This window comes from Notothenia rossii (genome assembly GCF_949606895.1).
Source record: "Notothenia rossii genome assembly, chromosome: 1".
NCBI lineage: Eukaryota > Metazoa > Chordata > Actinopteri > Perciformes > Nototheniidae > Notothenia > Notothenia rossii.
In genome coordinates, this window is record NC_136912.1 from 30,836,025 (window position 1) to 30,860,078 (window position 24,054).

General features: G+C 39.3%; 3 protein-coding genes across 10 annotated transcripts in view; 1 reads left to right on the top strand and 2 right to left on the bottom strand.

Annotated features, from left to right (window-relative positions):
- Nucleotides 1-1,287: 1,287 nt before the first annotated feature.
- The window catches only part of pld5 (phospholipase D family member 5), a 33,356-nt gene continuing 10,589 nt past the window's right edge, over nucleotides 1,288-24,054 (bottom strand). The window contains exons 2-10 of the mRNA XM_079667600.1: nucleotides 9,307-9,443; nucleotides 8,488-8,671; nucleotides 7,168-7,276; nucleotides 6,589-6,716; nucleotides 4,713-4,910; nucleotides 3,902-4,053; nucleotides 3,605-3,770; nucleotides 2,954-3,044; nucleotides 1,288-2,577 (exon numbers count right to left, since the gene is read on the bottom strand). Of these exons, the coding sequence (XP_079523726.1) occupies nucleotides 2,315-2,577; nucleotides 2,954-3,044; nucleotides 3,605-3,770; nucleotides 3,902-4,053; nucleotides 4,713-4,910; nucleotides 6,589-6,716; nucleotides 7,168-7,276; nucleotides 8,488-8,671; nucleotides 9,307-9,443 (1,428 nt within the window). The 3' untranslated portion in view covers nucleotides 1,288-2,314. The remainder of the gene's footprint in view (nucleotides 2,578-2,953; nucleotides 3,045-3,604; nucleotides 3,771-3,901; nucleotides 4,054-4,712; nucleotides 4,911-6,588; nucleotides 6,717-7,167; nucleotides 7,277-8,487; nucleotides 8,672-9,306; nucleotides 9,444-24,054) is intronic.
- LOC307030969 (uncharacterized protein) lies at nucleotides 14,313-17,993 on the top strand. 4 transcript variants are annotated; one of them, XM_079667625.1, is made up of 5 exons: nucleotides 14,313-14,375; nucleotides 15,091-15,190; nucleotides 15,731-16,472; nucleotides 16,896-17,114; nucleotides 17,577-17,993. In XM_079667625.1, exons 1-5 carry the CDS (start codon nucleotides 14,328-14,330, stop codon nucleotides 17,866-17,868), a joined length of 1,401 nt encoding a protein of 466 aa, XP_079523751.1. In that variant the 5' UTR covers nucleotides 14,313-14,327; the 3' UTR covers nucleotides 17,869-17,993. The 4 variants fall into 4 exon arrangements, with proteins under 4 accessions (XP_079523751.1, XP_079523753.1, XP_079523754.1 ...); XM_079667627.1 differs by having other exon boundaries at nucleotides 16,896-17,080; XM_079667628.1 differs by lacking the exon at nucleotides 16,896-17,114.
- LOC307030991 (uncharacterized protein) lies at nucleotides 18,539-23,606 on the bottom strand. 5 transcript variants are annotated; one of them, XM_079667661.1, is made up of 11 exons: nucleotides 23,361-23,600; nucleotides 22,375-22,492; nucleotides 22,128-22,243; nucleotides 21,698-22,007; nucleotides 21,481-21,572; nucleotides 21,040-21,081; nucleotides 20,745-20,812; nucleotides 20,569-20,661; nucleotides 20,152-20,462; nucleotides 19,196-19,715; nucleotides 18,539-19,084 (listed from the first exon to the last, which is right to left on the bottom strand). In XM_079667661.1, the coding sequence occupies exons 1-10, from the start codon at nucleotides 23,406-23,408 to the stop codon at nucleotides 19,615-19,617; spliced, it is 1,299 nt and encodes a 432-aa protein (XP_079523787.1). In that variant the 5' UTR covers nucleotides 23,409-23,600; the 3' UTR covers nucleotides 18,539-19,084; nucleotides 19,196-19,614. The 5 variants fall into 5 exon arrangements, with proteins under 5 accessions (XP_079523787.1, XP_079523785.1, XP_079523786.1 ...); XM_079667659.1 differs by having other exon boundaries at nucleotides 22,119-22,243; nucleotides 23,361-23,598; XM_079667660.1 differs by having other exon boundaries at nucleotides 22,119-22,240; nucleotides 23,361-23,592.

Below are 24,054 nucleotides of genomic sequence, written 5' to 3' on the forward strand. Positions count from 1 at the left end.
TTAAGATAAAGAATCAATTTATTATCAATTCATGTGTATTTTATCAACATATTTCATTAATCTCATTTTATTCTTATTTTATTGATTTTATTTTGAAGTGTCTTTCTTTCCTCTATTTGGTGTATTTATTTTTGATAATTTTTCAATGTAATCCTGTATCTTTTATATAATTCACTTCATATCTGTGAATACATGAGTGGTTTCATGTAACGGGAAAAGGGCAATAACAAAACAGTGTGCACAATATATAATTATCTTTGGTTTAAATAAAAAAGTATTAGAAACAAATTAAACTAAATGTATTTTTCTGACCATTTTTTTATGTTATAGAGTGTTTTCTTGGACAGACAGGTTACCCTGTTTTATGAACGGGGGGCTTTAACTTTGAACAATATAATACTTTTGAAATATGCAGTTTGAGAAGAGTACATGATACACCACACTAACCCTGTTAAACATGCCTGCCTGCCTCCTGCATGCATTTATTTGTAATCACATTAAAACAGTGAAGCTTTTATTTAAATCCAACAAAAGGAATGAGTCCTCATTATGTTTCATATTTACATTTTCTTCACTTGCAATTTGCATGACAAAGGGGAACCAACCTAAAGCTTGTTAGTGACCTTGATAAAAGGAAACATAAGTTGAGCAGCACTATATTCACTGCTCATAACATTGTTTAAAGCAAGACACTTGACCATGAAAGTCTTAACATTATCTGTTGTCACGATTTTAGTTGTGTGTGTCTTGTCATGGTTTTATTTTGAAGTTCTGTTCTCCCTGTGTCTGGTCTTCCTTCCTGTGTTTGCCCTCCTGTGTCTGATTGTCTCATTGTGTTCACCTGTAGCCCTTGTGTTCCTGCCTCCCCTGCCCAGCTGTGTCTTGTCCTGGGATTACCCTTCTGTGTATTTAGTCTTGTCTTCCCCTGTGTTCCATGTCGGTGCATTGTCTTTCCTGTCGCCCTCTATGTTTGTCACTATCGGGTTTTGTCTGGATGCTACCTCGTGCTACCTGTTTATAGATTCATGGTTTTTGTTTGTTTTTCATTGTCAACAGCTTTTTGTAATTTAAAGCTCGCCTTTTGTTACACTCTGAATCCCGCTTCTCCTCAAACTGCATTTGGGTCCTACCTTACCTCAAAACCTTGACATCTGTCGAGTAGCGTATGACCTTGTATTTGTTGGAATGCGTGTACAATATTACTGTTGGCAACTCTTTTTCCCATATAAATGATGCTATAATAAACACAACAACAATTATGAAAAAGATGCATTTTATTAGGTCAGATGATTATAATCAATGAAATGATTAACAGCTTTAGCCACCGCTGTAAATCTACTGCATATACATTCAAGATACTGCCTTTTCTACAATTGATGGTAATACAGCATTCAATTATAAAAAAGTTTATAAAATACAAATAAAAATGGTTGACAAAAAATAATGAATCATCATTAAATACTAAATGTGATTTGTTTTGATGAGGTTTATTGGATGAGTTTTTGTATTTGTAAATATGTTTAACATTGAGCATATTGATGTTATAATCAGCATATTGTGTGTACTAGTAAATATTTTGAATTTGAAATATTGCTTTCAATACCCATGCAGCATGTCATGCTCATATAACAGTCAACTTTTGATTAAGTAGATATTATTATTTCTGTGACTAGTAGTGAGTCTAATTATAACCTCCACATTGTCATAGGGACTACGGAAACCCTGAGAGGCGTATGATAAAAACAAAAACCTAGTGTGCATTTTTCAATTCAAAATGTATTATTTTCAATATTGTTTGTGGCAGGAGGCAAAAACATCATATGAAGATTTTATTTTCAGGTAAACAAATGTTGATCAGGTGAAGTTTTGTTTCCTCTTCATCTGGAAAAGCATACATTATTTTCCTGATGATTATTATTTTCTCTTCGCACTCTAAACTCAAGGCACATATATTGTGTGTAGGCAAATCAAAACATATTATATTTTCCTTGTGCATATGTTTTGGATAAAATTGAATGCTATCAATTATTTTAGACATATTTGAAACATGGGCTAGTGGTGCACATTGGCCTCTTGTGGCTAAAATTAGTATTACAAGAAACAACGTGCAGATAAAATGCCATTAACAAAGGAGAGAAAACAAATATTATCAATTTATTATCAGAATTTAGTTTTATAGTTGCCTCTCAGTATTTTCCTAATTGTAAACTGAAATCAAGTCTAAGAGTGCAACTCACTTTCTCTAATTGTATATACGTTTTTAGAGTATTCAGCCTTATTAGACTTATAAGGATTATAGAAATACATTCTGTGCTTATAAAGTTAAAGGGTTGTTCCACTTGTTTTCCTCCTTAGACTCCATATGCATTTTCCCTTGTTTCAGGTTTCTGTATTTGCCCTGTTGGTCTTTGTTTCCTAGTAGGTTTTTAGCATACCGGGACTTCCAGTCTCTCTCAAAAGCAGCCTTGAGTTGTTCTAGGATTGTCGCTCCTCTGTCTTCGAGACTATGTTTCATCTTGATAACCAGCCCAACTCCTGTGTTAATGGCGAGGTCACTCCCAACCCAGTCATGGTTACCTGTGGATAGATGGAAAAACCTTAGAAATGGTGTTTGTAAAAGGTATTATTTCAAGGAAAAATGCCGTTAAACTGTAGAAAGCTACTTGCTTGCGTGATTCAGTGTTGTGTTAGTGAGCAAACGTTTAAGAAAAAGCAAACATTTGGAAAATAGCCTTCACTTTCTTGTCTTTGTTTAAAGAAAAGCACCACACAGTGTTTTTGTAATAGCATTAGAAGACATCATAGACAACCTGAAATATCTTCAAAATGCATACATGCATTTTTCCTTGTTTTAAATAACAAACAGAATGTAAATGTTGCATCGGTGCTTAAGCAAAGTCCTGTTAAATAACGGACACAAATAACAAACAAAAACAAATTAAACATTGCCTACCAATGTATACAGCATTGTCTGTCACCATGTATTTGTTGTGGTTGAGTCCATGTTGAATATCCTCCTCTTGCTCCTTGTTGCTAAAAAAACGCTGCAAAAATGCAATTAACAACATTAGTTTCAAGTATGGAAGCCCTGAGAGGCAAGTGAAAAAAAAGCTGTTGTTACATTTTCTAATGTAATCTTTATAGTGTTCTCTCTTGAGATAATGACCTAAAAACAGGTCAAATAAATCCACAGCGAGGGCGGACAAATGCGTTTTGTGAGGATCAGTTGTTTAATGTACTTTTTTCATACAATTGATGTTGTACTTTGGCCACATATTATTCTTTTTTAAATAGTATTAAGTGAGCTTTGCAAGAAATGTAAAATAAATACAGCATATATTTTTTTAAATAAAATTTGGATCACAGCAGGGCGAGAGAAGGGAAAATGAAAAATAAACCAATAACGTGGCAATGATAGCAACCAAGTGCAGACTTCCACCTTTATCACCTGTTTTTAAGTCTAAAACCCAGAAGAGAAAACTATTTAACCATATTTTTTTGTCTTTGGGCTTCCGTAGTTGAAATGTTTATACATTCAGTGCAGATACTAAACTACAGCTTTCATGAAACACATTTTGGAGGAGTTATATTTGAGTTTACGTACCACCTCTATTGAACAGTTTGGCATCTGCATGCATAGCGACTTAAGGGAAGAGACAAAGTTAAAGGTGAGAGGATGAGTCTTCTTCCAGAGGCTTATCAGCAGACGAACTCTGACTCCTCTTAGTACCACGGCTTCTCTGATGACCTCATCAATAGCTGACCAGTACCTATAGATGCACCCATTGAAATCAGACACTGTTTTACAATGTAAATACAAGATCTGATTTCATCCAAACAATAATTAAATATATCTGTCAAAGGAAACTTTGTTTGAATATATATTTGAGTTCTGACGTACCTTGTGACTGAGGTTCCTCTGAAACTCCTGCTCACGAGAGGGAGGTAGTCCGTCACAGATATGAAGATAAACGTCTTTGCATTTTGGATGACTTGATGGATGGCGTCTACATCTCTGGTGCGATCTCTAGCGCAGAAGAGTTCAGGCGAGGTCTGCAGGAACCCAAAGCCCAAATTTAATAAGAATTAAGTAAAATCAAAGAACTGAAAGGTCAGAATAAAGTATTTCTATAACTTTTGGTATTCAGTTAGTCCAAGATCAACAAACAAAAATCGACAACCATACATTTTCATCCCGATGGTAAATGTTACATTGATAAGGCCAACCTAATTAGGGTTTGTCAATGTCCAAAATGTCAAATTAAGTGTAACATTTTGGCCAAGAAAAACAACTAGGCACATTTCTCCAGCCATGAATCAGGACGTGAGGCACAAGAGCAGGTTGGAGTTGCAGCAGCTTGTAACAGCATGGCTCCTCACTTCCTACAGGATGATGAATGCCCTGAATTCAACTGATAAGCATGTGGTCGCTTAGAGGGTAACAAGATTCATGACTGTCAAATTAGGCTGAGATGTTCAGACTGGAGATGCTCCTCAGTGTGATATTAACATGATTAATCACCGCCTGTGTAGGTCTGCTATTAGTTGCTAATGAAACTTTAATAAAGACGTCCACCACCTAGTCCACAGTCAGGAAATTGGTGCCTCAAGAGGAATATAAAACAGACAATTTATAAGCTGTGGTTCCTGAATTTTGAATTGAGTCAGTTTATGTGTTAACATGCTGTAAATACTGCTGAGTTGTTCCTCACAGACACATAAGCAGCAGCCTCGGTGGCGTTGAGTTGTAGCTCCAGGGCGTCATGCCTCCCGTAGATGGCTGTAACTCTCTTCGACCAGATGGAGGGGATGTAGTCCCTCTCATGAAGCTGCCAGTAAAAGGAAAAGACTCGGTGGAGGTCCAGAGCCAGACAGCTGCAGTTATACACCACCACCCCCAGTTCTTTCCTCTGCGGGGCGTCAGAGAGGAGCACAGAAGAAGAGATGATGCAGCAGAAAAGTGGCAGTCTGAGTAGAGTGCTCACTGGACAGATAGCTTTTATAATATGAGACAGGAAGTAGTTAGATAAAAGGCAAAATCACTTTTTGGCTGATTTTAGAGTTAGAACAGTAAGACTTACGTGAGATGATATGATAATGTAATATTGTCCATCGTATTATTAGATTATAATAGGATGAGATTTTTTTTCTCTAGAGTTTCTACAGCATGCTGTGAGGCTAGGCACCCTGGTGCTCAATGCTAACATGAGCGTGCTAAGAGACTCACAATGACAATACCAACATGACGTTCTAGGTTTCAGGCACAGAGTTAATATAACACATTCTATCTCGGTAAAGTAGGGCTATTATCGATCCTTTGACAAAAGTTCAGAATCTCAAGATTTAGGAGATTTTTTTATGTTGATCCAACCTTGCAAAGTGAAGCTAAAAAATAATGTTTTTCTTTGTTTATTGAGTCTTCTATCTCAGAATTTTTTTTTAGTTTTTTATTTGAACATTTGTGATTTTTTTTCATATATAAATATTCACTGTAATGTCGAAAATTTCCAAAAAAAATCTTATATTAGAAATGAACCCCCATTCCTCTGTAATTAATGTATTAATTTATTTGAGCTTGACCTAGTTAGAGGTATCAGGAAAACAGTAAATGTTGAACTTTCTAGCTGGTCGTTTTAACAGCTGACGCTGAAGGGAAGGCCATTAGCCTGCAGGTTTGTTATCATAAATAAAAGTACATACATTAATGTGTGTGTTAAATGTAATGACAATCCATTTAATAGTTGTCAAGACCTTTCACTCAAAACAAAATAATATCAACTTCATGGTGGCGCTAGAGCAAAAGGAACTTCGACTTGTCCTCTGGGTAGAATGGTTGCAAAATGAAGCAGCAAATCATCCAATTAAGATATTTCAGTCTGTACCGACGCATGGCTGAAAACAGCGAACAAGAGACGGTTGTTCTAAATATATTCTCGCCTGGTCATTAGTCAGACAGCAGTCAACTGTTTTTGTTTAATCTATTTTGGTTGGTGACCCAGAAGGATGCAAAGAGTTTTCAATGTTTTCTACAATGGTAAATCCCTATCTTCCTCCCTTTGTGGCTCTTTTTCTTACCTGCCCTTCTATTATTTTTGTGTATTCCACACTACACATTAATGTACTGTATTTCCATTTTTTCCCTTTGGCTCCTTATACGTCAAACCGTACTTCTACCTCCAGCCAGCTTCGAAGCATAAAAAGTGCCAGGTAATCACATTAGATAATAGTATGCTAATGTTTCCTGGTTCCTCCCTCTATTGTGATTACATACTTAATGCAAAGGGAAATGCTACTTGTCTTTCTGGCCGGCCTCAGGCAGCAATCTTAAATCATCCCTGATGCCCATAATAGGGCTGCTCGAGTAATTGCCGAAAAAGGTACAGGTGTATAGTGAAACGAATTCAGACAGTGTTATGTTTTAAGTCCCTGTGAGGTCCCTATGTTATCGGTTAATTACATTTTGTAAAGCTTTTATTTCTCAGAGAGTAAAAAGAAAAAACTGCAAATCTGGCTACACCTAACTGCAGAGACTCATTTATCTTAAGTCTGAATTTACTCTGCGCTCATGCTGTCAATGTTTGTTGTTACCTTGGAGAGTGACCTCCAATCCATATCGGCGCTCCCGATGTAAATGTGCTTCCGATCCACTACCCAGAATGAGGAATGGAGTCCTCCTCTGGTAAAAGCTGTCATGTTCACAAAATGAATCTCTGCATCTACACGACGTTAAACAGAGAAATAGACGAAGAGTGGTGGTACACTGTGAAAGTTGGAAAGAATGAGATGGAGAAAATCGTGGAAATGTGCCAATTGGCCTTGGACTCTCACAAAGCAGGCAGGAAGCATGAGCGGCAAAGGCTTTGATAGAAAACCATTCAAGTACATTGCACATTCATGATTTTTTTTAACTTCATCGTCAAGTCTGGCCAACATGAACCCTAACCCCAACCCCAACCCCTTGCTATGTACAGCTGTTGGATGGGGCCGAACGCTTAAAAAACTACTTAAATCATCATAGAATACATGAGAATCTTCTTTTAAAAACAGTCTGTTTGTGCACTGCTCATGTTGTCAGTGGGGTTGTGAGATGCAATAAATCTTCATTCTGGAAGCTACAGTACCATAACAAATAGCCGTTACAAGATGAAAAATATGACAGCCTCTCACTGTGTGCTGCCAAGGTCTTCAGTTCAGCAGAGTTAGTCAGACTGCTGGCAATCTTCAGTTTTACCCCACGAGATTTCAGGCTGAGCAGTCTCTGGAACAACAGCTGACCCTGTGGAAGACAGGGATGTTCTGTATTATTCTAGTGGAGCATTACAGAGGTATTTCTGGATGGCCCGTACCGACAAATCTGCAGGGCTGCCTCATTAAAGGCTACATACAGACCTACAGTAGAAATGAATGGCATTTCCTCTTACAGAACACCTGGGAAATACAGTTGGTTCATCATTTGCACAAATGTCGGGGAATGACCCTGGGTCATTAGGTCATTTGTGTGTGGATATTTTCTCTCCTCCTGTGAGTTTCTCTGTGTGTGTGTGTGTGTGTGTGTGTGTGTGTGTGTGTGTGTGTGTGTGTGTGTGTGTGTGTGTGTGTGTGTGTGTGTGTGTGCGCGTGTGTGCGCGTGTGTGTGAGCGGTGGTGCCCGTTAGCTGATTGGCTGCCTTCGACATACTGATTGGTCCTCCTGATGAGACAGGAGCATTTAAGCTGCAGCCATGCAGTCCCTCTGCCCTCTCTCTCATCGACCTCTCCTGCTCCCAACTCTGTGTCTGTTGTAGAAGATCTGATCTGTTGTTCTGTGTGGCTAAAGTTACCGATTACCGGTCCCTGTTGTACATTTTTGTATGTACTTAGTAAAGCTAAACTAATTTAATCTGTCTTGAAGATATGCTTTGATTTGTCTAGGACTGAGAAACCTTTTTTGTTTGAACCCCTTTTTCTCCCTTTTTTCTGGTAGGAGTTAGGTAAGAAGCCTGTATTTTATTTTATTTGTTTTGTTAGGCAAGTTTAAGGAAACTCTGTAAAGAGGGTTTTTGTTTGTTATGTTGGGATTGTCTCACCTCTTTTTGAGTTTATTTAATCTCAAAAAGCTGATTTCCTGTGTCATTGAGCATTTCTTGGGAGTGGGGAGAGTGCAATTGTATGCTACGCCTAGGTTCCCCTAGACCGGGGCGTACAAATACCAACCATGCTCCATTGGACATTCTACAAGCAAGACCATAACCAACATCATCAACTGATTTTAATTTATATTAATTTGTTTATTGTCAGGACAACTGAGTATCATGCTATCATGTCAGTGGAAGTACACTCTCCTTAGCACTATTCTTATGACTGCCACTAAGTCACGTTTAGACTTATAGATGTCATTTATTTTGTGTATCTATACTGTTGCTTTGCTGGGGCCAAACACAAATTCCCTTTTTATGTACATTTAATGGAATATGAAGAAATCTGATTCTGAATCCAAATGATGTTGTACCTGTTTGGCATTGCTTGGCGTTGTTTCCAGGTCCCAGGGGTTTAAGGCCCAGACCGGAGACACCACCTCAACTGAGTGCTTCGCCTGGTCCAACAAAGTATTAAAGACAAGAGAGAGAGGGAGGTGGGGTCTGCCATCCAAAGGGAGAGAAAGGTCGTCTGGAATATTCTCCACAAGCACGATTCTGAAAGTAACACAAGCTTCCTGAGTTTAAGGTGTAGCTTCAAAAAGTGTGTCTAGGTGTCACACAGCAATATATGATGCAACATGATGCGAAACAAAACTGCAAAACAGATCAGATAAGATACAATGCATTATGACGAGATTTATAGATTATTAAAAGATACGATCCTATACAACATGATTACACTACAAGAAAAGATAATCGACACGACACGGCATGATACGAAACAACACAAAGTTGCACAATACAACTTAACTTTTAGTTGACAATAAAATGTATTTTGCATCCTCAGGCAAGTCTTTGGCCATGGTGTCCCTCAAGGAAACTATATGAAATCTGATAAATTGACCCCAATAATGCTGCTTGAGTCAGGCCAGTATCGAAAACAGTCAACAAGGCAATATTTCGGAGATTCCTGTGTAACTGGATAACAAATGCGTATCTCTGACCACATTTTTGTAGTCAAAATGCTGTGTGATAAATATAGGCACCAGGTTTTGTTAAGGTATAAGATGACTTAGAGAAATGTAATTGTGTGCACATTTTCATTGATTTTTTCCCGGATACATGATTGGCAAACCTTATTTTTGACATGCCTTATTGTGTTATTATTTGAGACTTGCAGAACATCTTACTGGCAGTCACGGCTGCAGTTTTCCTCTGTGATCCCGTCCTCATCGTCCCCCCAAATGTCCACCGATGAGAAGATTAGCACCGCCAGCACAGCAAAGCAGCAAAGAAGCGCAAAGATGGCAATGCACTTCTGCTGGGTCTGGAACACAAGTTAGACACACATTGAGATAAAGTCAGGTTTAAAGGGACATCTGTACGGCGATATCCCCAACAATCGGCAACCCAAACCAAAACCGTTTGGATTTAAAAATAGCATTAGATGCAGGAAAACATTTTTTGGTAACACTTTATATTACCTCTCATGAATGAATTATGAAAACCTCAGTCAGGATTTTTTTACCAAGTGTTTTTATTGTTGTTATTTTTAGTTTCTTTTTATCTAGTTTTTTCAAATTCAGAAAATAAATGTTTTATACGTCCACTCAGGTCGTATGCGTTAAAGTTTGAACTGAAGACATGTACATTTGGAAAAAATGATAAATAAAGATGTGCAAACTTAAAATTACACTATAATAACATAAGTATATTGATTTACGCCCCCCAAAAAGATATTGCAAATGAAGTATTTTCAAGAACAACAATAGCAGTAACAGTATGAATTGTAGTTGAAATATAGCTAGTGATGCATGACGTCCACTGTAGTGGACAGGTGATTCATCATAATTTCCTGCAAACATAAAATCAATACTTTGACAATTTATGATACAGTGGGGCAAAAAAGTACTTAGTCAGCCACTAATTGTGCAAGTTATCCCACTTAAAAAGATGAGAGAATCCTGTAATTTTCATCCTAGGTATACCTCAACTATGAGAGACAAAATGAGAAAAGAAAATCCATAAAATCACATTGTCTGATTTTTAAAGAATTTATTTGCAAATTATGGTGGAAAATAAGTATTTGGTCAATAACAAAAGTTCATCTCAATAATTTGTTATATACCCTTTGTTGGCAATGACAGAGGTCAAACGTTTTCTGTAACGGTACGTCTACACTACAGGCATCAAAAAATGCTTTCAACGCTTCGCCCATTCACTTGAATGGGGTGACGTAGAAGATTTTGAATCTTCGCCGAACTGCATTGTGGGGAGCATGGCATGGCTTTGCAAGCATCACGAGCATCTATCGGCATCAAAAGTTGAACAATGTTCAACTTTTGAGGCTCGATGCTTGGCATCAGCCAATCAAATTCCGTTTATGCAAATCCCGCCAGTGCAAGCTCAGCCAATCAAACCGCGTGCAAGCTGGGAGAGCCAGACCGCAGTTCATTTCCTCATATTCCAAACGAGATATTACGGTAGCAAATCAGCCGGTTCTTTACGACCGGAACTATTTACCGGGATACAAACCGGAGGAACCAGGCATGGAGGGAGGTGGCAGAGACAGTGGGTGAAACTGATAGTTTTTTCGCCTGTTTGGAGAGTTTATATCCAGTTTACTTCGTTTTAACATTGCTATTGCTTTGTATGTCGGGGGCGGGAGATTCATGTGATTGGTTGCTCGCAAAAAATCGCCAAGCTTCAGACACGCCCAGCTTCAAGATTTTTTCATGCCTGTAGTGTAGATGGGCCGTAAGTCTTCACAAGGTTTTCACACACTGTTGCTGGTATTTTGGCCCATTCCTCCATGCAGATCTCCTCTAGAGCAGTGATGTTTTGGGGCTGTCGCTGGGCAACACGGACTTTCAACTCCCTCCAAAGATTTTCTATGGGGTTGAGATCTGGAGACTGGCTAGGCCACTCCAGGACCTTGAAATGCTTCTTACGAAGCCACTCCTTTGTTGCCCCGGCGGTGTGTTTGGGATCATTGTCATGCTGAAAGACCCAGCCACGTTTCATCTTCAATGCCCTTGCTGATGGAAGGAGGTTGTCACTCAAAATCTCACGATACATGGCCCCATTCATTCTTTCCTTTACACGGATCAGTCATCCTGGTTCCTTTGCAGAAAAACAGCCCCAACGCATGATGTTTCCACCTCCATGTTTCACAGTAGGTATGGTGTTCTTTGGATGCAACTCAGCATTCTTTCTCCTCCAAACACGTCTAGTTGAGTTTTTACCAAAAAGTTCTATTTTGGTTTCATCTGACCATATGACATTCTACCAATCCTCTTCTGGATCATCTAAATGCTCTCTAGCAAACTTCAGACGGGCCTGGACATGTACTGGCTTAAGCAGGGGGACACGTCTGGCACTGCAGGATTTGAGTCCCTGGCGGCGTAGTGTCTTACTGATGGTAGCCTTTGTTACTTTGGTCCTAGCTCTCTGCAGGTCATTGACTAGGTCCCCCCGTGTGGTTCTGGGATTTTTGCTCACCGTTCTTGTGATCATTTTGACCCCACGGGGTGAGATCTTGCCTGGAGCCCCAGATTGAGGGAGATTATCAGTGGTCTTGTATGTCTTCCATTTTCTAATAATTGCTCCCACAGTTGATTTCTTCACACCAAGCTGCTTACCTATTGCAGATTCAGTCTTCCCAGCCAGCCAGCCAGCAGTCCCCATCTACAATTTTGTTTCTGGTGTCCTTTGACAGCTCTTTGGTCTTGGCCATAGTGGAGTTTGGAGTGTGACTGTTTGAGGTTGTGGACAGGTGTCTTTTATACTGATAACGAGTTCAAACAAGTGCCATTAATACATTTAACGAGTGGAGGAAAGAGGAGGCTCTTAAAGAAGAAGTTACAGGTCTGTGAGAGCCAGAAATCTTGTTTGTTTGTAGGTGACCAAATACTTACTGTATTTTACCAAGGAATTTACCAATTAATTGATTAAAAATCCTACAATGTGATTTCCTGGATTATTTCCCCCCATTCTGTCTCTCATAGTTGAAGTGTACCTAGGATGAAAATGACAGAACTCTCTCATCTTTCTAAGTGGGAGAACTTGCATAATTGGTGGCTGACTAAATACTTTTTTGCCCCACTGTAGATGATTCCTTAGTTGTTACTTTATGTCACCAACATTGTTATACCTGCAGGGAGCGCTTTCCATAAAAGGATTGGCAAGATATCGACGAGTGATTCAGTCAATCTGGCTTTCTGTCGTCCATCTTGGTTTAGAGCAGTGGTTCACTTTGAGCAAATACGTAATTTCACATTCTAGCACAGTTTATTGCTCTTATACCTTGATTGTTGCCAACTACGATGCTCAACAGCTCGCTTAACGGAACTTTGACGCTGGTATCAGTTTTGTTTACCACCAATCACAGGAGTAGAGTTGAGTTGTATTTCTCGCGCTACCTAACATCCATGAAGGCAACTTGACAGAGGGAGGCCTGTCACTCAGGATGCCAAATTACTCTTTAGTAAGCCCCACCCCCAAGCAACATCGGGGCCAAAAGTTTGAATGCGGAAAAAACCGATCTGAAAGCGAAAAAAAAGATCTGAAAGTGAAAAACGATCTGAAGGTGAAAAGTACGGAGCCCTGGTGGGTTCATTGAGAGAAAAATAAATAGAACGTGGCCACGTTTTACTTTCTTGTTCGCACAAGTTAATAAAGCGTGCGCACGAGTTAATAAAGCGTGGCCTCGTTTTATTTAAATTGAGGGATTCCCTGTACGTGACTCACAGTATCTGCTGCCCACAGCTGTTTTATAGAAGGAAAACCTCCTCCACTTTATGAAATCTCTGCGGCACCAGTGGCCTGTAGCTACTACGAAGCAGGATTTGCTATTTACACTATTCATTCATGAAGTATGACGCTGCGCTGTCAGCACGCGTCTCCATGTTTGTGATTGGTCAAATGTTGCTAACCCCGTCCCTTTCACGTGAACGCGTTCTCAGCCAGTCAGAGAAACCCTGGTTGATTTACTGAGTTGATAACCAGCTTCGTAGGACCGCTTATCGACATCGCGTTTGTTAGGGTTAGTTAAGCCGGGTAAATCAAACATATCCAGGGTCTGTTGAACTGGCTCCGTCGTACAGGGCACTGGAGGCAGTAACGTGTAACTCAGCAGAATCTGAGAAGAGCAGCACCAGCTGCAAAGAGCTGTCCCTTTTACTGTTTACTTCACTGCGTTTCCCTTCATTAGAGCCGCTGAATAGAGATCGAGGCTGCTACGTTTAACCACACACACCTATACACACATCGAACTACCAGAATATTCCCCCTCGTTTTATGAAGGGGATGTCCTGTCACCGGGGCGCATGATGTGTGTGTGTGTGTGTGTGTGTGTGTGTGTGTGTGTGTGTGTGTGTGTGTGTGTGTGTGTGTGTGTGTGTGTGTGTGTGTGTGTGTGTGTGTGCTCAGCTCTGCTCTGTGTGTGCATGTTCGGTGTGTTTGTGTGCACCGGCATTTGTTTTCAAATTACCACGAACAGTAATTTACACAAATCTGGTTCTACATAGTTATATTTGTAGTGAAAGAAATTTGTTTAACCTTAATCTCAATGCGCTGTAGTCCTGCCGGAGTGCACCGGAACGAACGATACTATCATAAACAAATGCTCACACACACACACACACACACACACACACACACACACACACACACACACACACACACACACACACACAACAAGGCCACGCTTTATTAACTTGTGCACACGCTTTATTAACTCGTGCGCACGCTTTATTAACTCATGAGCACGAGTTACTAAAGCGATCGCATGAGAAGGTATCTCGTGCGAACGAGAAAGTAAAACGTGGCCACGTTTTATTTATTTTTCTATCTATGAACCCTCCAGGGCTCCGTAGAAAAGCATTGTGAAATCTAAAAAAAACAAGATTTGATACTGAAAAAATTATTGTTTTGAATCTGAAAACGTAAAATCTGCAACTGAAAAAAATAAGGTATAAAAATATGTATAAAAGTGTACGGTGGCCCTGAGAGGCCAGGGTGCTGCAAATAAAAGAACGCTGCAAATAAAAAAAACGCTGCAAATAAAAAAAACGCTGCAAATAAAAAACGCCGCGATGCAAATAAAAAAGCCACAACGGAAGGGAATTACCGGGGACTATTATTGCTGATGCACATACGACGGAAGTTAATTACCGGGGACTATTATTGCTGATGCACATGCGTTTTTTTTATGCGAGAGAAGAAGAAGGCTGGGGGATCTCCGGGAAACATCTCATGGGTAAGTTTATAATGTTAAAGTTACACAGGATGTAGATAATATCTGTCGCTGCCGTATTTATGACTTTAAATGACGTTATTTTGTGTGTGGGAGCAGATTATGTGTGTAGTGTATAATGTTAGTAGAACATAGCTACTTTTATCTGCTAACGTTAGCTGTTTTCTAAACAAACGGATCTGAGCCGACCGGGACTTAAAGATGATGCTAAGACACACAAAGTAAGTTGAATATGCCTTTATTCAACAGACGAGCTCGGGTCCTCTCCTCAACATGCTCTGAAGGAACAACTTTTACTGAATTAGGGCTGGGCAAGTTAACGCGTTATAATCGTTGCCCAGCCCTATATTGAATACATACAAGTATAGATCTTCACTAACATCCTGTAGTCAATCTTGACTCCATCAACATGTCATCTAAATGTGCCTGTCTAGAGATAAATGAGGGTCTCTTATCCTGCTTAGAGATAGAGAAGGGTCTCTATCCTATCCAAGACGTGCTTCCTTTGAGAAGTGTACTGGCTTTAAATCTTTCTTTTTTTTTTTTAATGTATTTTGACATTGTAGATGCATGGTTCAGATATTAAGTGATTGCAGCTGATATCTGCTGTTAAATTAGTGTCAGCTGTTTGCAGGTAACATTACCTGCTGCAATAGCTTACCAAGTAGCTGTTACTTAATTGCAAATGAATAACATTCACATTGCTCTTTTTCCACAGGCAATGTATTGTCCATATTGTGGGACTGCTGGGTGTTTTGGGAGGTTTTGCGGCTCCTGTGGCAGCAACATTGAATGTTTGGCTCCCTTTCTCGAATATGGTAAGCTCCTCCTTAAAAGTCAAGAATTTCACCAGTACAGTGATAATGTCTTATTTGTATATGATTTGTTGCCATTTTAATATATGCTATACACATATTATTGTCAGTCATGGCAATTTCAACATGATTTAGAACTACTGATAAAAAAAAATGCCAACAAGTAAAAAAATCAGGTGAAATACCAAAGTTGACCAATTATGTGCTCCTTCATGTGCTGAGGGTTGAGCCTTCTGATGCGTTTATGCACAAATACAGGCATTAAAAGGGTACCTTTTTGTTTGCTACCTCTAGATTGATATGTATTTTTATCCTTACCAATTATGTAAGTATCCCAATATGTTGTCCTTTGCCTGTTTATTTCTCTTCTTTTTTGCTCCTCATGTCTGGAATTGTTCACGCATTGAACATACTGAAAACATACACTTATGCATCAAACATTTCAGGTATTTTCCTCATTACTGATACATTTTCATTTTTTTCTTAATAGGTTTTTTGTTATTAAGTTTCATTCCTAATGACACTGTTGTCTTTTCCCTTCAGTCACAGCATCTAATGAAGGAATCAAGGCAGGCCTCATCCACAAGTACTTCACGGAGGGACACGCTTATGAAGTGATACTTGATTTTCTAGAAAAAAGACACAACATTTTTCTTAGTCTGAGGACCTTAAAGAGGAGGCTACAGAACGCTGGCTTAACAAGAAGGACAGACTACACTCCCATTGGCACTGTACACCAAACTGTTGCACATGAACTGAGAGGCTCGGGTCGGCTGTTGGGTTACAGAGCTATGTGGCAGACATTGCAACAAAAGTATCACCTGACAGTAAAAAGGGAGGATGTTAGACAGACGATTTCCAGACTAGATCCATCTGGTGTTCAACTTCGTTCCAGGCGAAGGTTTGTCCGAAGGGGATACGTCACAGCAGGACCAAACCAAGTGTGGCACGCTGATGGATATGATAAACTTAAACCCTTTGGTATTGCCATCAGTGGCTGCATCGACGGCTTTTCAAGGAAAGTTATGTGGCTCAGGAGTGGCAGCACTAACAACGATCCGGGCATCATTGCGCAGTACTACCTGCAGTGTGTATCGGAGTTTGGACTACTTCCAGCCCGCCTTCGCACTGACTGTGGAACTGAAAACGGCACTATGGCAGCCATTAACTGCACATTACGATCTCAACACACAGATGATTTTGCAGGAGCCCTCAGTCACATGTATGGTACCTCAACTGCAAACCAGCGCATCGAGAGTTGGTGGTCTTTCTTCAGAAAGCAAAGGTATAGCCTTTTAAGGTCAGGTCCAATAATGTGTGTGTGTGTGTGTGTGTGTGTGTGTGTGTGTGTGTGTAAGCAAGCACAATAAATAATATTATTATGAATACATTTGCCTCAGAGTCCTGCATGAACTGTGCATAGACTGTATTTTAACATTGGTCATATGGTGGTACTTGGAGAGCCAACTATTTTCTCAGGTGGTACTTGGTGTGAAAAGGTTGAGAACCACTGATCTGAGGTATTGCGTTTTTTGGATAATACTTGCATACAAATCTATAAATGCCTTCAGGTTTCTAAAATATATAATGTAGCATTTCCCTCCGAATAATGGTCATAGACTTTACTGATCAATTAGAATTTATTTAAACTCCAGAGAAAACGTATAAGAGTTTTAGCCTCTTCGGGGGTTTTGAATTCCACCATTAGGACTCAGTTCTGGATCGAGCTCTTCAGTGACCTTAGAGAGAGGCACCTCTTCAATGGGAGCCATGAGCACAAGTGTCTGCTGCGATATGTGTTTTTGGGCATCTTCCAAAAAGACCTCGATGAGTACAGACAGCTGTGGAACAACCACACCATCAGACCTGTTCGCCTGTCTCAGTGTCCATCAGGTAAACCTGATGCCATGTACCACCTGCCTCACAGGTTTGTATTCAAATTGTTTGGTAATATTACTTTAAAATATATCTGACTTCATATAATTTGGTGTATCAGCCCAATATGACAAGTTTGTCACTTGATAAATAACGTGATTCATTTAGTCTGAAAACTCATTATTTCAAAATGATTTCAAGTCTTAAACGACTAAAAATGGATTCCAACACAAAACCTAAATCAGAAGATATCCAAAGCTATTCTGTCGATTTATCTTACTCAATTCCAAAAAGTACCTTGTGTTAGAAAGTGAGTAGAATGACCATATTTGACTGAAAGAGCTGCTGTCAACCTGAGATTAATTTCTCAAGTCAAAGCTCTTTGTTTAGGATTTAATTAACGAAGAACTGACTCAATGGAGTTTTAGTTATAATGCTTATCTAGCATGTTTGGGGGGTTAAATGATCCATTTGTAATCACTTGACTCATGTTTCAATTTATGACTGGTCATAGGTTTGGCGGAAGGGAGTGTGGATTTCCAGTGTCCTGGGAAGCCCTACACCACTTTGATGGCATCATGCAAGCATCATCCCAGTACAATTTGTGTGGTGATGAGAATCTGGAGATGCATTTTGTGGACTTGCAAAGACGGAGTGGGTTGGCTCCACCAGTGAACTGGACAGCTGCTGTTCAGAATTACATTTCCATGAAAAACATGTCTGGAGTGTACAATACATTGCCCCACCAGCCCCCCAGAACCTTTTTTGTGTGTACAAGTTTCCAATGTAGGTTGAATATTATTTAGAATGCTGCAATTCTGAGTAGATAAGTCCAGTGAAATATTCAGCTTGTATCTTTGCATAAGTCATTAGACTGAAACCTTTCTTTGTTTAAATAAACATACAGCATATTCATGTATTTTGTAAAACATGTTTAGTGTTACATCCGTGTTATCAGTTGAATGGTCGATCGTCAGAAGATTATACACCTAATATTTTGGTAATTGATTTTAATTTTGAATATAAGCAGGTTCCAGCCTCTAAAATGTGAATATTTGCTGGATTAATTTGTTCTCTGTGAGGCTTCACTTTCTGACATTTTAAAGACCAAGGCGTGTCCGAAATCACTCATTCACTACTCCCTACTCCTTATATAGGGAGTATTGAGTGATTTCAGACACAGCCCATAACAAATTGATGAATCATCAATAACATTCATTCATTGCATCAGTCACATATGCTACTGTTATTTCTGTTTTCACAGTGGATCTGAGAATAAAATCTTGTGAACCAGCTACAGCTGTGTCATCTTTGTAGCGAGTGTGTAACATATGCTATACGTAGAAAAACAAGTCCTTACGTTAAAATGAAACACTTTTAAACCATTTAATGAAGAGTCATTCAGCTTTACTCTTTCACAAAGTCCATGTAAAAACATGTTGATAAAATGGGCAAAACAACATTTGCACAACAAGGTGCCTTTTGCAGTCTTTATTTACTGTTTATGTAAATATTTGTAAAACATCTTAACACATGTTCTGAACTCTTGATTTAACCACGGTCTACCTTACCTACCTAACGAGAATACAATAACAATACAATACAAATGTGTGGTGTTGTTCACATGTTAGATATGAAATAGGACAAATCTGCCATGAAAAATACTCACATCTCTCTTACGTCACAACATTTTGGTCTGACAGATCGCAACATGAAAACAACGGACTGTGTAGCTACTGTGTGTGGGAACATTAACTTTTACCACAAGTTATTTAATTGTTTAAAGGCACCCAAAGCCGGGGGAATTATTAATGCCAAAGTTCATGTTGGCTTTGAAGGCACCATAAGTGTCCAAAAGAGGAAGCTTTAAAATGTTGGCACAGGTATTTGTCATTGGGAATGTTGACGTTGTAGAACATAGGAACTGAAGGCGTGGCAGAGGACTCATACCAGCAGGAGGCACACATGGCACACCTGTAGCGAACATTAACACCTCCTCCAAGGTCACTGAGCTGTCATTTTCTAAAAAGTAGAGAACATTGGAATCAATTGACAGTAAATACTATCTACATCAACACCGGAACTCTTTATAATCTGTGTGTATAAAAATCAGACAAGAGCAAATTGACTAACCTTCACAATCGAGAAGATAATCTGCCCAGTAACTCATAGCTTTCTCTTCCTGAGCCCTTCTGTTGCTTCCCTGTTGACTAAATTCAGGCTGGAACAGATTTTCCATCTCTGCAGCAGACAGCTTCACATCGGCATGACAGAGAGCAGAGGTCAGGACCGTCGGATGCTGCTGCAGAGCTGTCAGAAACTGCAAACTTTCAAGTCCAGCCTTGGAACTAAAATACAATTAAAAGATGCATGCAAAGATACATGTGCATCATGTAGAAGTAAGTAAGCAAGAAAATGGGACAACAGCAACACGTTTTTCATAATTATTTTAGCAATAACAATGAAATACAAAAACCTACCTTTCGATTGCAGTGTTGTTCCTGTGGATTATGTACCACTTCAGGTAATCCTCTGCTATCATTCTTTTTTCTTCACATGACCTGACATGTCTGAAGCACCCAGCAGTCTGCAACATGGCACTGTTCCGTATCATCAAGTCCTGAAGGATCTCCACTGAGGGTGAATTCTGAATCTAAAAGAAGAGATAACAGAGTCCCACACATTTCAAATATGACACGTAATTATAAAAAATGGTAATGCCAGAAGTATATCTTGAAAGAATGGTTTAAGTGGACAAAACTCTCTCTTTACCTATTCTAGAATTTCACACCCTTCTCATACCTCTTGTAGGACTTTCCCTATCTCCTCATCTGTAATGTCTCCGACAGATGCCTTGAAACTGCTCTGCCCTGAGATGTAGCTGACCAGATCCTCTGACAGAAAATTAGGACCTGGTCCACCATGCACAATGGACACAGCAATCATCTTCCCTGCTAAATAATACTCATCCTCTCTGATAGCTGTCCAAGATAATGCAGAATAAAGAAATATTAAATCAGTTTCTATATTTGAAAACACTGCAAGGTTGAAATATGGGTTCTTTTAAAACATTATACACAAAACAGAACCTGTTGAATTGTAGACCAGGTAGCGGCTCTCCACAGGTCCATCAAATATGGGCCGTTTGTTCAGCTCTGTCATGAGAAGGGAGAGGAATTCTCTCTTGGGGCCACCTGTATCGAGACCTTCCTCAAACCTCCCTTCATCGTCAGAGAATTTCACCAGGATGTCTTTCTTTTCTGAGAATGTTGCCCTTTTGAATCCTCTGACTGCTCCATCCCAGATGTTCGAGCGACAGATGTTAAATCTGCTGACAGCTCGATGGTCAATCTCTAGGGCCAGGTTTGCAGTTATCTCAGAAAGTGATTGCTGGTCCACCCTGTCATCAGATAAATTATGACCATGTTAAATGGTACACCATAGCACACATTTTTGATCAGGAAAAATAACAACCACAGTTGAAGTAAGGGTAACTTTTCTCTTACTTTGTATCCTCTGGAATGTCATGACTGCACTCAACACTGTCTGAGTCATCCTTATCCTCTATTACAATGGGCGCATACAGCTGAGTATATTTGCTGAGAAATTGACATACACAAGTTTACATTGTTGATGTTTTCATATAAAACATACTTGAATTGTAGAAAGGAAAGTATAATACCTATAGCACGCAGTTTCCAGCACACCTCCTGATGTTCCTGGGCCCTCTTGTGAGTCAGAAAATAAGACCTGAATCACAAACCATAACAGGGATAGGACAGGTAAGTTGAAGTATTTTAAATCATGGCTATCTGAAGGCTGATTTAGAAAGAAAAGACTATTCTAATGTACACAAACGTGGATCTCTGGGTCAGTGTGACACGTTATTTCATGTAGTTTAAGACATTAATTGTGTGACAATATTTCCAGACAAGGCTAAATGTGAACAAAAGACAATGTTTTGGAGCCACAATTACCGGAGCTGCTGAATCACTGCCTGACTCTGCAGGTTCCCATACCTGGAAGTAAAAAACAATATATCAGTGTGACACTTCAAATTTGACAGAACTAGAGCTTAACACATTTGAACATAAATATTGAATTCTATTATTCTAACAGAAAGTGTATGTGATTTGCGCCAGGGGGAATGATCCTTCTTACATTATTACTTTCAGTGAAAAACATACACATTATTATGGTGTGATTTTGCAGGGATCTGCACTAAATAAAGTTGTTTTCTTAAGTTTGTATAATATGTGTAAGCCAGGACGCTGCAACATTTACCGCAATTTAAAATGCTATTTTGGGACATGTTTCATCGTAAAAATATGCCGTCTATGTGAAATCTAGAAACATTTTCACTTCCAGATAGAATTTACAATATAAGCGATCTAAGATACAACAAATGTAGTACTCACTAATGTATCAGCTGCATTGAATTCTGCAGAAGTTGGACTCATGATGATCACCTCTGAATCCGATGAGTTGGATTCAGAGCTGGTTTCCTGAGCTGTGAAATACAAGAACAGGTATAAGAGGATTTTAGACTACTCAGAACAACAGAGTGCTTTCCTTGACAAACAAATCAATTTAAAAAGCTCTTCTTGGTTGGTAATTAATTTCACAATTACTTACAAGATGTAAAGAAATCTTCAGCTGTACAAATGTACAGTGTGATACGTTGGTAGGCCTTCCCCACTACCTCTTTGTACTCGTTTAGAGTGAAGGGTACTTCTGTTCCTGGTATATTAGTTATCTTTGTACCGTCAGGGTAGAGCAGTACGTAGGGACCACCATGTAAATTTCTGTCGAAGGTCTTCATTTTTTGCTCAGCAGCTCTCTGCAATTCGTCCGCATCCGACTCTGGTCGCATCAAAAGGGGAAGTACTGTTCCTCTTACAGTCTTCAGTACACCATCTTTCAGCCTCATAAGGCCTACTGAAATCTACAGAGAAACAACGAAATAGGCGACTGTTAACTAGTTCAGTGACACTATAAATACATGACAGAATGGACTGTCGGCAAATTATTAGTCTATCTCAGCAAAAAAATGTACCTTCACAACCTTCAGGTTGTCTTTTGATGGTGTTTTTTTTTTCTTAAGACCTGCTCGTCTCTCCTTCTCTTTTACACTCCGGAAAGTCCGGAATAACTCCAGTGTGCTTTTTCCTGTAGCCTCTGCTTGAAATAAGAGTCCAATCAATCGTCAATGACAAAGAACAGAGAGACATAGAGTGTTCTCACCCATACTCATAAGATATAGAGTGTACATTGCCTAAGCCTAATTCAAAAAATAAAAAAATAAAAATTACCTCCACTTGTGCCTGTTTTATCAACATCACACAGGAATTTGAGGTCCTTGCCACATGAACAGCAAAAGGCTGATTTAGAGTCCTGCTGCTGTCCACAAAAAGGACAATACATTATGACCTGCAAGAAAACAAATAAAGTATCATTAGGTTGCTTTGCGCTTCAATTGCATGAACATCTTTCTATCTATCTATCTATCTATATATAAAGCAAGAAATGTCCGTGTGTGTGTGTCTGTGTGTGTGTCTGTGGCTCGCATATCTCTCTGACTGTTTGTCAGATCGACCTAAGCTTTCGGATATGGCTTGCGGATTGCATGATGATTTGCATCCTTCATTTAGAATTTTTTGGGATTCATTTTTCTAAACCTTTATTTTTGACGAATCTACGCGCTCCGGTACGCCCCCCGGACAACATTGCAAGCAGCAATTATGGGAGCCAAACAATCGGTCCGCTTAGTACAGGCACAAGCTTTGAACGGCCATGCCCCGAACGGGCACTGCACTAGTTTTTAAATAACACTAACACATTTGGAAAGACTAATCAGTACTACTTTCAACGCTGGCTTAATACAAGGAATCTCCCAGAATGGATTGCAAGTGTGTCTTAATCACGACATTCCCCACTGACAAGGGCAAGACAAGTTTCAGGCAGTTAAACACGCAAGAATACTGTGAGTCTGTGAGTGTGTGTGTGTGTGTGTGTGTGTGTGTGTGTGTGTGTGTGTGTGTGTGTGTGTGTGTGTGTGGTCTAGATTTAAAACGGTTCAAGCTGCACGGATAAATCGAGCAGAATCAAACAGTTTTTACAGACAAGCAAACAACTTGAAAATAGCTTTCTGCAGTTTTGATCAAAGCTATGTTCTACTAACATTATACACTACACACATAATCTGCTCCCACACACAAAATAACGTCATTTAAAGTCATAAATACGGCAGCGACAGATATTATCTACATCCTGTGTAACTTTAACATTATAAACTTACCCATGAGATGTTTCCCGGAGATCCCCCAGCCTTCTTCTTCTCTCGCATAAAAAAAACGCATGTGCATCAGCAATAATAGTCCCCGGTAATTAACTTCCGTCGTATGTGCATCAGCAATAATAGTCCCCGGTAATTCACTTCCGTTGTGGCTTTTTTATTTGCATCGCGGCGTTTTTTATTTGCAGCGTTTTTTTTATTTGCAGCGTTTTTTTTATTTGCAGCGTTCTTTTATTTGCAGCACCCTGGCCTCTCAGGGCCACCGTAAAAGTGAGATATGAAAATAAATATTTTAATATATATTCAACCTGAACAATTATTTAAAATACTTATTTTTGGTTTAATACATCATTGTATTTTTCAAAGTTCAGGATAAAAACTGGAACTTTCAAATACATTTTTTTGAATGATCAAAACTTATGACCCTGAAATAGCTCCATAGTAATAGGCCGTAAGTTGAGAGTTTTTCCTCAATAACCCTCTAATTAGTACTTATTTATTGCAAGTAAGGAAGTTGTTGTATAGTTTTGGTCTCAACCTGTTAAGCCCTGAGCCTGTTTTGCAGGTTTCAGATTGAACATAGTAAAAATTCTAGTACATTTTTGTTTCCGTCCAAATAAAACCCATTACTTATATGTATGTGTATTTGCCATTTCTCTGGAACCCATTGGTCGATTTTGGTGATTGACACCTCTTT